The sequence below is a fragment of the Vitis vinifera genome, chromosome 8 (assembly GCF_030704535.1).
Source record: "Vitis vinifera cultivar Pinot Noir 40024 chromosome 8, ASM3070453v1".
In the NCBI taxonomy this organism is placed as follows: domain Eukaryota; kingdom Viridiplantae; phylum Streptophyta; class Magnoliopsida; order Vitales; family Vitaceae; genus Vitis; species Vitis vinifera.
In genome coordinates this window covers 15,166,623-15,179,659 of record NC_081812.1, presented here as the reverse complement: position 1 = coordinate 15,179,659, position 13,037 = coordinate 15,166,623, and the positions used below count along the sequence as shown (strand labels likewise).

Here is a 13,037-nt window from a genome sequence, read left to right as displayed (position 1 = left end):
GTAAAAGGTCCAACTGCCAGCTATAATGAATTAATTAGCAAAAAATAATTGATGCTTTACATTAGATTGTCTAGGAAGGAAATATATCAATGTAGCTTCTCAACTTAACATTGATACAAAATCAATTGCCGAAAGCCCCCAAGCATAATAAATAATACAAGGGCAAAACTAGGCAGCAATATACTTGAACAACACAACAAAATGTGTACTTAGGCAGCAGGGCAGGCTCAATTTTGAGGACTCTAGCGAGGCAGAGACATGCTTCTCCATTCTCCCTATTTGTCCTCTGCTATTGGCTGCCATTAGTCTCTTTATGCAAAATGTTTGGAACCTCCTCTTCATGGGTGGATTTACTTTCACTGGACTCCTCAACATTAGTAGGTTTCCCCTGCTACATCCAACTTTCATGAATTTATAATCCTAACCGAAGCAAAAACAAGCAAAATATGTGTAGTATCTGGGTGAATGCCAACTTGATAAAGGGATGCCAATAATTTTTACCCTATGTGCTCGAGGGTCCAAAAAATTTCTATAAAATTCTAGCTTTTGAATGATTTGGCATGTCACTGGTTCATAAAAAGAAATATTTGTCAAACTGTCTGTTAAAGCATGTGCCATTTGTTGACGGTTATTGTCTAATTTTGGCAAAACCATCAGTCTCTCCATAAGTGTGCTCTTTGTATCTGCCTATGCCCAGTAATGATCAAGAACTTTTCAGGGACATGCATGTAAGTTTACCTTGTTCCTATCCCGCCAGCCAAGTCCAAATGGCCTAGAGAGCAGACTTATCCTTTTCATAGATGAATTTTGTGCAGAGTCTTGATTAGCCTGTGCAGAGCTACAAAACCACAGCACCTTTATAATGCACTGATTTCATCAATAAAATATGTCCACTTACACAAAATGATGCATTGATGCTTAGATCCTATATACACAAAGTAAAGGAAACAAGTGTGCCCTGTTTCTAGAAAGGAATTTGCAAGTTCAAATAAGTTCTCAAGGTGTTCAATTATTGTGGGAAAGATTGACCAGGTGCAACTTCAGTGGCTGCAAAGCATGTTGAATTCAGGAACCCAAAAATATTTTAGTCCTTTTGGTCAAAGCTTCAATGAATGCAAAAGAGAATGGATTTAACTATTTAATTCCTATAGTTAAATGATTTCTGAATGGCTAGGATATATGAATTAATCCTGTTCTTGAATTCTAAGCTTCCTAATTCAGGTATGGGAGAGGAAAATGGCTGGAGTCATGTTACTTGGCTCTCCATTTTGTTAAAATGGAAAAAGAAATCTTAGAAAATGAGGGACTTGATGCACTTGGATGATTTGTGCAATACTGTTGAAATTCCATTTTATTAAAATAATTTTATGACATGAAACTGAAGTGGATAAGATTCATTTTCCAGAAAGTGGCCTCTGAAAATAAGAATAAAAAGGGAACATGCTTCCTCCACTTCAAAGAGTTACAATAAGGGTTATCAACAAGGTAACTTATCAAAAAAAACAAAATCGGTTATCAACAAAGTATCGACCCTCTAGAACTTCAAGCATACTTGTAGGGCCAGTTCAAACTTTGCCAGACCTAGATTACATAATCCAAATGTCCACAAATCTTTCATCTTGGCTTTATGTGGTATGTGGAGGCAATCCTTAAGTTCTTTCTTCCCCTATACCATTGCAACAGAAAAAAGCCAATGATACTGACTATCTGATTTTCTTTTTGTCTTCCTTTATATAAGTTTTCTCATCTTGATCCATCTTCTGGCAATGCAAACACAGTTGTCCAATTTTTCAAAGTTGGAAGGCCAGGGGCCTTAAGCAATGGAGGAACTTTTTATTGCATGATCCCTTCTGCATTGCAAAGTGGGTATGCATGAGTTGATCACCTGCTGATCCATTTTGAGTTGCTTCTTTGATAAGACATCTTATTTTGAAGTGGTTTAAACTAAGGGAGGACACTGCCATTTTCAGAACACCTAATTTATGGTTGACTTGGTAGGTTGGGTATTTAGAAAATTTAGGATACTTTCATAGCTACTTCTTAGGTTGGCCAAGATTTTCCATTGTTAGTTTTCACTGGAAGTTCCAGTGCAATGTTGAATAGAGTAACTGTAAAATTTTAAGACCCTAAAATTTTTCTATGAATATTATCTCAAAATTGATTTTTTTTGACATTCATAACAAAAAGATAACTTTCTATGAAAAGAGATATTTCCTGTCTGAGGAATTGCTCACATACCGTGGAGATGATAGTGCTTTAACTTGACCAGATTGGTACTGCAAGGTAGCCTCTAACATTGTTTCTGCCATAACCACCCTCTCTTCCATCTGAGCAAGAGAAGCCGTAGCCTTTTCATATTTTTCCTGCATATATATGTTTGTGCTGAGAAATAATATTCTCATATAATACAAGAAAGTCATGATAAAACATAATATTCTTTCACAATATCTTGATCTGCTGACAAGAAAGTAAAACAACTTTCCTGGCATCAGATCCAGCAGTTCCATCAAATTGGTTTCCCTAAGCCATTTATTCACCATAGTTATAAGGATTCAAAACAAGCTGAGGGAATTGTGATGTTTCACAATTTTGTTAGAAATGATAAATTTCTGGTTGTAACCGTAGGTTGCGATGGATTAGAACCATAAAGAGATGAGCAAGCAAATCTTTACTCCTCAATGGTTGTTAACATCCCAACAAAGTGATGAATAATGAACAGGTTAAAATTTTAATTCAAACTTCAAGGGATCCATTTAAAACCAGATTTTAGGATTCCACTAATGAAGCTCCTCAATTCCTGGAAAAAGGTAAACTCACTGATATTAACGAAGGGAATATCAACAATAAGATTTTTCTGGAGCATTAAGCAAAGTTTGTACCAATAAATAACAAGCATGTGAAACAAGCATAACTGAGATCAAGATGTTGGAGTTCAATCATACTAAATAGGAAAAAGAAGCATGATAGGAAAAATTAAGAGAACCACCAACAATAGTTATCTAAAAGAGCTGTGAGAAGGTTTTGGCATCATGAAACAAAGACCAACTGTTGTAACAGGAAAAGGAATGTTTTCACTACAGGATGACATTCTGAATAACAAGGGAAAAGTTCATGTTCTTAACAAAATGGTAGAATAAAACACCTTGATCAATGAAATGCCTCTCAAATTATAAAGGAGTATCCAAATAGTGTTAATATTATGAATATTTAGGAGGAATAGGTCAAATTCTACACTGTGCAAACAGATTTGACTAAGGTGATACAAAATTATGAAAACAGTGCCAAGGGTTGGGCTCCTTTTACAGAATTCTAACTATTTAATACACGTAATATTGTTGATGCTTGTCTGTGCCATGAAACTTGTTGTTCAAGAGTAAATGTAGCCAGCATATGGTTTAGGCTTGATGCTAATGGTCATGGAGGGAAAATCCATCGGAGAATTCCAGAAAGATGGTTCCTTCTGTGATTTTATAACATGGTGCACAAATAATGAGGCAAAATTTTCGAACTCCTATTAAAAAAAAAAAAATTCAAGCCAACTGAGGTTAGGGACATTGTTCATTGAACAAATGAATCGAACACAATATCATTGTGACATTTGATTCTCAACTTCATGAGGAATCTTGACATGTATTCTTCCCTAAAGAAAGCAACACACCTAACAAATTTGATAAATTTGGGTTTTGAACTGAAGGTCATGTTTTTTCTGAGCAGAATACCAACTGCCACCAACTAGTCAAGAGTTTTAAGATTTGACAGAAATAGTTGATCTCCTCTTCAAATTTGATTATCCCTACTTAGCAATTAAGATTTTACTCTTTCTTCTTTCTGGATTATAGCCCACATGCATTCCCTATTCAATGATGCTTTTATGTTCCTTAAGCGCCATGTGTTGTATTTCCTATTTTTGGTGCATGCCTAACCCTGACATGCTCAGATACTTTCCAGAAAAGATAAACTGCGAGAGGATTCCAAAAGTGATAAAATGAAGAGGTGAAAGAACCTGAAGCACGTTAACTACATATCTCTGAGCAGCTGCATCTTGCTCAGCAGAAACACGAGCATCTTCAGTGACCCTCTGTTCTTGTTCCACCCGCATTAAGACCTATAGCATGTGCAAGTTATCTGCCACTTACTATAGGATTCATGGCGGAATAAGGGAATAGCATAGATCATCCTATCCCAAGTAGACAGAAAAAAGAACAAATGGCAGAATTAAACCTGCAGCATCACTTTTTCTTGTTCTTGCTTATCAGTAAGGAGTTGTCGTAGGCCAGTTACCTCTTTCTCCAACTGCTCAACCTGCAGATTATAAACAAATCTTTGAACTTTTTAAACAAGACAACTGACTTGGAGCTTGCAAGCAGAGGGAGATATCAAACAAGCTAACACCCATCTTAAGTTTTTTAGTTCCACATTAGCTCTATGGTGCTGAACCCTAAAACATGAGTTTTCCGTGAATTTTAATAGAAGTCTAGAATATCAATCAAATTTGAGATAAGACTACAGCAGCTTTTGCACTATAAATAAAAGAACACAAAATATTAATAAAAAACATGCTAGCATACATCATAAATTTTTCAAAGACAACAAAAATGAGAGGCAAAACACCAGCAGAAGAAGGGAGATACAGGTATGTGTTTTCTTAAGCATAAACCAATATCAAAAGAGCATTAAAGGAGAGAAAGATTTAAAACAGCCACTTGTTTAATCATGAAAGAGATAGATAGAGAGAGAGAGAGAATCATGCTGCAACCCCATACTTAAGTCCATAGTAGCACATATTTCCTTTGACATAAAAGGGCCAAACATGGTAAAGCAAGAGCTGTTGCCTATTAGACATACCTTTGCACTCAATTGCCGTCGATTGTCTTGCATGACCATCTCCATTAAAGCTGTCTCTAGCTCCTCAGCTCTGTAAAAGAACAGGAGCCATCACATAGTTTCAATCAAATTTTCCATGAGCAACATCGATGAAATTAATAAATTCATGCCAATGAGAAAGTGAGTTTCTTTTTAGGAGTCATTCTGTGTTTCCAAAATTGGCTGCCATGTACTGGTTGGGATAATTTCACACTAATAGTTCCAAGAAATTAGGAATAATTTCTGTTCTTAAATCCACAATAGGACATAGAAGAGAGCAACAAGGTCAAGATGCAACAGTGGCTGAGTGGCTCTTAGGGAGCAATTCTTAAGTATACAAGGCTCCTGATCCACATACATAGACTACACTGAGTAAACAAATGCCCCTCAGAATTCCAGGTGCACTGAGATGGCTACTAAACTTGAGAACTCAGAATCAGTGATTCATCTTATCAAATCTCTAAAGCTATGTTATCTTCACTATATAAAATGAGCCCATGAAAATACCACGTCACTAGAAAGATGCAGAAACTAAACATTACCATAAAATACAAACCTGAGTGTAGCAGATCTTTTCTCCTCCAGCAGCCTGCATAATTCAACCTTCAGCCAAACCACCTGCACATAAGCTGTTAATGATTGAAACTTAAAAAGAGTTGCACATGAAGTGCTTATATTTTCCAACTAATTATGGCATCAGATTATGTAGAATGGACTTCTGCAGTTACAAATTATAAAAGGGAGAGCAATTACAGGAACGGAAACTCAGTCAAGCTCATCAAATTACAACATGCAGCCACAGAAAGATTGGTGGAAATCCATATGTAGTGAGGAGTAATAGATAACACGCTCCCAATTACTTTTAATGTTAACCCAAACTCATTGTGTCTTAGTGAAGCCAACTTCAAAAACAATGTAAAGCTTGTAAAACCTTAAAAAAAAATTGTCAGTAAAAACTTAGCTTACATTACATGCTTCACAAAGGTTTTTCATCAAATTTTGCTCATTTTTTAGTTTAAGAAAATGGATGCTTCCCACCCCACCCCAAACTCCAAAGATAAAAATAAAGAGCACAGAATAATATATAATATTGCAATCTAAAAGAATTCAGCCAAGTACATTAAGCACAAAAAATACCTATTTATTCCTATTAAGGAGTAAAAATTAAATCAAAATATTTTTATAGAATGAGAACAGTGTTACACATCAAATCATCGAGATGGCCGTTGGGTTTAAATAATTGTAATAAACTACACTAATTTGAAAATTAAGCTGTACAAGTGCACCACATTGGTACTACTTGATCTTTAAAATTAAATTATTACACCATTAGTGTAATAAACTACAATATTTTGAAAATTAAAAATTCAATGAGACATGTCATATATCATTTTATTTAATATCAAACATGACTTTTCTTTTTAAAACCATGTGTCATTTTATGGTGGATATTTGTACTCACATTCATCTACATCTGCCAGCATACTCTGCGAGCATGCATGGATGGAGGATTGAGCCCTTAATATAAATAACTTTGTAACTCCAATGAATATGTGAAACACAATAACCAAATTTACCCAAAGCAATGTCATATGCATGGTAATTCCATGATACTGAACCCTCCGTGTGTCTAATTTGCATTCTTGCAACTCAGACAGCCACCACTATACAGAGAGGCTATGTTAAATTAAAGTGGTGAAACAACATTAAGAACACACATATCTTCTCTAGGGAATCATTGAAGTTAAAATATTATATAGTTGTATTCGGATCTCCAACCAATAAAGCACATATATTCTGAATTTTTAGGAAGAGTTTAGCTACCTGTTCTTGAAGGTCTGGAACGGAATCTCCTTCTGAATTGACAGTTAAGCCTTTAAGAAAGACATCCAGATTAGCGGAAGGAGACTGATCCCCATCTGTAAGATTATCACCTGACCCTTCTGTATTTGTTTCTTTTATCAATGATCCAGGATCATGCTTGAAACTATATAGCTTAGATGCAAGACCCTTGGAATCCTTCCAAACACGGCCCTCCTTTGATCTTTCTTCAATGACTCCCAGTACAGCTGGTCGATGCTTTTTCCTCAACTCTTGCAGTCTAGCTTCAGTTACAGCCAGGTAGCCCATGCAAGCAGTCAAAACAAGCTGACTACTATCAAACGTTGAGCCGGCAAAAGATTGCAACAAAGTGATTGCATCTCCAGCATCCTTCGTTGTAACTAGTGCATGACCTACAAGAAATTGAATGTGATAGAATTTCATGGCTCTGAACAGCCTAAAAACAGAGTTAAATTGTGAGTTATTGTGCCAAAGAGTTCAGACACTGAAGTTTATTTTTCTGTGTACCATATAACTCCATCAAAGCAAGTGCTGTCCGAAATAGCATAACACGGTTTCCTTCAAATAGAAGCACATCCCAAACTCGAAGAACTGAGGTTAAAGGAACCATTACAAGGTTAATATGCTTGACAACTAGGAGTGTTCAAAATGAATCTAGAGATGCAAAGAAAAATTAAAGGAAATTCATTCAGTTTCAGAATGTATTGCTCTATTATATAATGCAAACCTCACCACTTTCCCATGGAATAATATTCACAAAAATGGAAAGAAACCAAGGTCCAGAGATCCAGGCCACCTGCACTCCTAAGCAATCCAGATGACTAACTGCACAGGAAGCATAAAAGACAAGATACTAATCAAATTACTTCATGTAACAAAAACAATTTAGGAGGATGGATACATAATAAACAAATGATAACAAGAGATAAACCTAATTTAGGAAATCTTTCACGCATCAACTCCTCAAAAACAAGTTGGTCAACCTGTCAATACAGAACTTTTCTCAAACCAGCACAACTATTAAATTAGTGTCCTCGGCATATTTATTAAGGTTGATAGGGGAAAACTCAAAACAAACATAGAAGTGTATGCTAATACCAGAATGAAATTAATGATAGTGACCATACAACTCTGGACAGTGAAAACACATTACCTGAGATTCTATCATTTCCTCTGAATAGTAGCCATCGAAATAATCATCAAGAATACCCACCAAAGTCCTGATAATTTGGTTAAAACAAACAAATCCATAAAGCTAATTAATTGTTTTATGCGTGTGTTCCACCATGATGTCAAAAGTTTTCACCTACCAAAATGCATTTTCCTCAGGCATCAGAAGTAGCAACAATCCAGCAAAGAAATTCATTGCCTGTGTGTGTGTAAATTCAATAGATGGAAAAAAGAAGTAATCAGAACAATATGGAATTTGATGGGAGAAGCAAAACACGATGATACAATATGATGACTATTAGTTTCATAGAACAGAACAAAGTAAAAGTGGAAATACTAATCACAGTGGATGAAAAGAATTAAGAACTAAACACAATAATATGAGATTCAATGGGAGCACACTGCAATATGAAACGACAATTCTCAGTGGTACCATCATATAGACATCTCAAAATGCCAGAAGAAATTTAACTACCTTTATATTCCTCGTGTAACAAACAAGTTCAAAATTTAGAGCTCAGAATTTTCCATCACCAAATTTAATAAGTTACAGAGTGTCTTCAATTAAAAATATAGAAACAAGTCCCTAAGAGTTACAAGTAAGCTAGTTATGCTACAAAAGCAGCCAAGAGATCATTTGAACCCAATGGCTCTCCTGAGTTATAAATAACAAAATTATATTAAAGGTAATGTTGCTAAAATAGCAAGCAAAGAAAATTCCTTGAGCACCACCCATGATCACTGGTGACAAAAGTTGATGTCAGAAATAAAAATAAAATAAAATAAAATAGAACAAGTGACACAGAATTTGAGTTGGACCACATTAATTCCTACTATGCCCAAAAATCACAATTTTGCTTCCCTTATCCTCTCTCTCTCTCTCTCTCTTTTTTCCTTCTTTTCTCATGCTAGAAAGGAATTCATTCAAGTCAAGAAAATAAGAGGGAAACTTCAACTTCCTCTTAACTCTTCATCTAAACAACGATTGGCCACCAAAAAAAAGACAATACATTTATAAAAAATATTACTAACTGTTTGTTCAAAAGAAATGCTGAAAGAGCAGAGAGGACCATCAAGAGGATCTCGCCTCAAGGCTAAAAGGACAACTTAATGCCACCATGTCCTCAAAAATACTCATCTATGGTTAAAACCAATAGAATTCCACACAGAACTATAATATCACCAGAATTTTCAAAAAGAAATATTAACCTCCACATCAACTCAAGCTATCAAGTTCTTCTTGGGCTTGATTTCATAAGTTGTTGTATAATGTTTTCTTTTTATAAATTTTTTGGATAACACTGAATTCATCCCAAGAGCAAGACATTATCCCAAACTACTGCTAAAGCAAAACCAGGGTGATGGTGGCATAGCCCTCCATGCTACACAACTTAAATACTAGGAATGCTTGAACTTAAGATCTCAGGTTCATTGTCCGAGGACACTACCACTAAGCTCCACCCTGTGAAGCTAGTTGTTACATGATGTCTCCCTTGCCTATGATTCATGATTTGACTCCTAAAGCAAGTTTAACACACAAGCAACAGTGCGCGCACAAACACACTCACTCTCCCACCCCACTATTTAAAGAAGTCAAAAGGAAGGAAAAGAAGGAAAAATAATTACAAACACAAGGCAACAAGGGGAAGTCATATGAGATGTTTTTGAATGCAAATAAACAAGTTGAAAAAATAGAATAAAGTCCAACACTTCACGAAAAGCATAAAGAGGGCCTTAAGGCTAAAAAGCCAACTCAACCAATACAACCTCCATTATACTATTAAGAACAATAGACTTACATAATTATATTCAACGCATCTTAATCTAAGTCTAAAATAATTATATAAATAATTAAATAAATTCTCCACAAAAATAGCATTTCCAAGCTTCACATCAGTTTATGCAACAACTTCATCTTAGGCTTAAGTCCATTTTGTTAGAGAGCATAATATTCATTATGAGTCTAAATCCTAATCGCTTAACTTTTAGGAAAATTAGATATTTAATTTGGAATAAGAACCTCATTTAGTGAGAGATCATGAGTTCAAAATTCACCACATGTTTATTTCCCCAATTTATTGAGCCCATGTGCAAAGCTTAAAGGAGGTTGTCGAGATTTGTTTGCCTACAAGCCTGTGTGTCTTCACATGCAGCTATGGGGCCATAGATGACAGATGGTGTTAGAGATTATAATACTAACAACTTAAACTTTTAGGAAAACTAGTTGTTCAAGGCAAAAGAATAATGCAAGTCATTTTACCACCTACAAGGCAAGTTGAAAACTCCAAAGCAGAAAGCCTTTCCCTTTTGATATTTACATATAAGAATATAATAATGTACAAAGTTAGAAAAATATTGTACCCTTGTATCAAGTAGCACAAGTGGCAAAAGAAGGTGTGGTACAAACATGGAAACCAAGTATGAAGCAAAACAATTAGGCATCAAGAGTTCCACAAAGTTAAAGCACTTTCTACTAGAATAAGACAACTAACCATTTTTTTCAACATGATTTCAATAACCTAAATATCAATAGTGATTAAACTAAGAAAACAAAGGATAGAAACTCTTGGAACTCTAGTTACCTGACAATACCCAACAGAGGGGTTATGTTGAGCATACGCTAAAAGCAAACGCCTTAAGGAATCTCTACCAACCTCGTCTAGAGCAGGATGGCCTGGGAATGTCCGAGGCAAATCCTGAATAGAGAACACGAGAAGTTAGGCTAGGGAGATGCCTAGAGTGCAATACAAGGTACAAGTAGTAGCACCTACGAATCAAAAAGATTGAACGATAAAGTCCAAGGCCCATGCATCTAATGACCTTCTCAATCTGCCTTCTCCATTTCTCAGGTATGGCATGATCTGCATTGGGCTGCTTACTGCCATTGACTGATAAAGAGCTGCCATAATCCTTGCCCTCACCAGCATTAGTTTCTGAAGCTATCAAATTCTGGTAATATCTCTCCATACGGCGTTTTCTTGCACCAACAAATGCTTGCCATACCTGTAATGTCAATATAATAGTAACATACATAATAATTTCTCTCTAACATGAGAACACGAAAACCAACCAATTCAATAGTATCAACTGTACCTCTCCCCTGAGAGCCTTTGGCAGTCCCCCGCGAACAAGGCACACTAGTTCTTCTTTCCAAGGAAAGAAAGGTTCTGGTGAGATCCCATTAGCAGCAGCACTTGCTTCCAAGGATTCATTCCCACTGTCATCTGATATCAAATTAAAAGAGAGCACTTCCTCAAAGTCCTCTTCAATGGATGGAAGATGATTTCGACCTATCTGCTCATCTTTCATATTCTTTCTCTCCTTAATACGTAAACTCATTGTACTCTCGATGGCACTAAGGGACAATCGAATCCGGGCCCATTTTCGGACCTTACCAGCTTTTGGTTCTTTTTCCACCAACACCTCCTTTTGTTGGTCACTTTCTGTTGAACCATCAGAAACAGACTTCTTGCTACTTGACACATTCCCTTCCCCACCCCTCCCTGGAACATACTCTGCTTCCTCCCGTGTAATTTCAGTAAGCAAAGTGTTGTTATATTCCTCCACAAAAGCACAAACTAGAGAAGACTCCTTTTGCTGTTCAAGGAATTGCTTCCATTTATGTGTCCTCTCCTCTTCCTCCTCCTGAATACATTGACACAGAGCTGACTAGAAAATGGTCCTTGCTATTTAATGCTAGAAACATGGCTTCATCAAATCAAATATCAAATATTAATGCGTAACAATGTTGGTCATCTGATGATTCATCTTTAGCTAATTTGCTGAAAAAAGTAAGGGTGGGGGATGAAAAAGAAAGATAACTTTGAATATTTCATCTTAGTCCCTCAAATATGAGCAACTCAACTCAACTAAGCCAAAGAACATATTCGACCCCATTTAGTGGTTCCTTGTTTTCCTAGGTTTCTAATATAATAAAATACCTAAAAGTCGTATACACAATGTGTCATCTTTTCCCTACAACCAGAAAAGTGTGAGCAACAAATTATTTTCTAATTTTGTAATTCCATGCCTGACACATCCCTCCACGAGTCATGATAAATAAATAAATAATAAACCTAGACATTAAGTACCTTGTATATTTCACAGCACTCTCTATATCTTTGAAGGTGTTGAGGTCTCAATGCAAATCCATACGCGTCCCTGTCAACATCAACGTGTAGATTCTCAAGATTCTCAAATTCAAACAAACAAATATCTCATTTCCATATATCCGAGAAAACAAGTCCAATCTATCTTCCGTAACTCCAGACTCTTGATGACAATGACAGACAAGAGAGATATGATAGATAGATACGAATATAAAACATTCAAAAAGAAACCCAAAAACCCCATCATTACCTGGAATCAACCTCCAACGACCGCCTACTCAACAGAGACAACAACATACTTTACAAAAACCAGCAAGTCCACCGCCCATATCGCTCAGTTTCCACATTCTAATATCCCAATACGAAACTTCATACCAAAACTCAAATGTCTCAAATATTTCTCAGTAACCCACTCATTCGAATACCAGCCCAGACCCCACCAAATCCGAAACAAAATAAAATGGGGAGAAAAGAGACATTATGTTCAAGAGAATCCAAGTGAGCAGAGCACAAACAGATTGAAAACCTAGAAAGATAGTGAAGCTATGATGGAACAAACCGAAGGAGAGAAACAAGGGGGGCAAGAACACGTGGGCACAGTCACAGAAGAAGAAAATGGCGGGTGTACCTGAAGAGTTGGGAATTGTTGAGGAGGTTCAAAGTCGTGTCCGGCATCCTCGGATGGTCTGAGTTTTGGTGGTTGTCGCTTGTCGCTTGATTCCTGCAACTGTGCAACTGTTCTTCTCTTTTCCTTTTTCTCCTCCAACGTTCTTGTTTGGCTCCTTATTTTAAGTTTCCTTCCATGAATTAATCGAATTGGACTCACGTGTCGTTCGACTGTGATGTTTGGCCTGTTTGATCTGAGGCCCAGCCCAGCCCAGCCACCTCTTTCAACTTTTTTTTTCTTTTTTTTTTCCAAGGGTAGGATTAAAAATATGTGTTAATAATCTCGTTATCAATAAAAGGTGCACAGTTGTTTCTTGTTATTTATGAAAGTTAATTTTAAGGATAACCCTGTTTCCTTAATAAACAAAAATAGAGAGAGCTAAAAAA

The 13,037-nt window shown here is 36.2% G+C and overlaps 1 protein-coding gene across 3 annotated transcripts; it reads right to left on the bottom strand.

The window, feature by feature from the left end:
* Position 1: 1 nt before the first annotated feature.
* Positions 2-12,841, bottom strand: LOC100248309 (TBC domain-containing protein C215.01). 3 transcript variants are annotated; one of them, XM_019221866.2, is made up of 18 exons: positions 12,235-12,840; positions 11,967-12,036; positions 10,969-11,520; positions 10,696-10,878; positions 10,458-10,571; positions 8,016-8,074; positions 7,859-7,925; positions 7,637-7,688; positions 7,438-7,530; positions 7,213-7,296; positions 6,688-7,097; positions 5,420-5,481; positions 4,846-4,915; positions 4,222-4,302; positions 4,004-4,105; positions 2,239-2,363; positions 739-838; positions 2-401 (listed from the first exon to the last, which is right to left on the bottom strand). In XM_019221866.2, the coding sequence occupies exons 1-18, from the start codon at positions 12,279-12,281 to the stop codon at positions 375-377; spliced, it is 2,298 nt and encodes a 765-aa protein (XP_019077411.1). In that variant the 5' UTR covers positions 12,282-12,840; the 3' UTR covers positions 2-374. The 3 variants fall into 3 exon arrangements, with proteins under 3 accessions (XP_019077411.1, XP_010653473.1, XP_010653477.1); XM_010655171.3 differs by having other exon boundaries at positions 2-391; XM_010655175.3 differs by lacking the exons at positions 2-401; positions 739-838 and adding an exon at positions 853-1,850 and having other exon boundaries at positions 12,235-12,841.
* Positions 12,842-13,037: the final 196 nt, after the last annotated feature.

What these genes read in the sequence shown, in the direction of transcription:
- LOC100248309 (XM_010655171.3), bottom strand. Translation starts at nt 12,281, where the DNA reads ATGTTGTTGTCTCTGTTGAGTAGGCGGTCGTTGGAGGTTGATTCCAG. An exon ending in AGGAAATGATAGAATCTCAG is followed by an intron (nt 7,689 to 7,858) that starts GTAATGTGTTTT and finishes CTGTATTGACAG; the next exon opens with GTTGACCAACTTGTTTTTGA. An exon ending in AAGAAAAAGTGATGCTGCAG is followed by an intron (nt 4,106 to 4,221) that starts GTTTAATTCTGC and finishes CACATGCTATAG; the next exon opens with GTCTTAATGCGGGTGGAACA.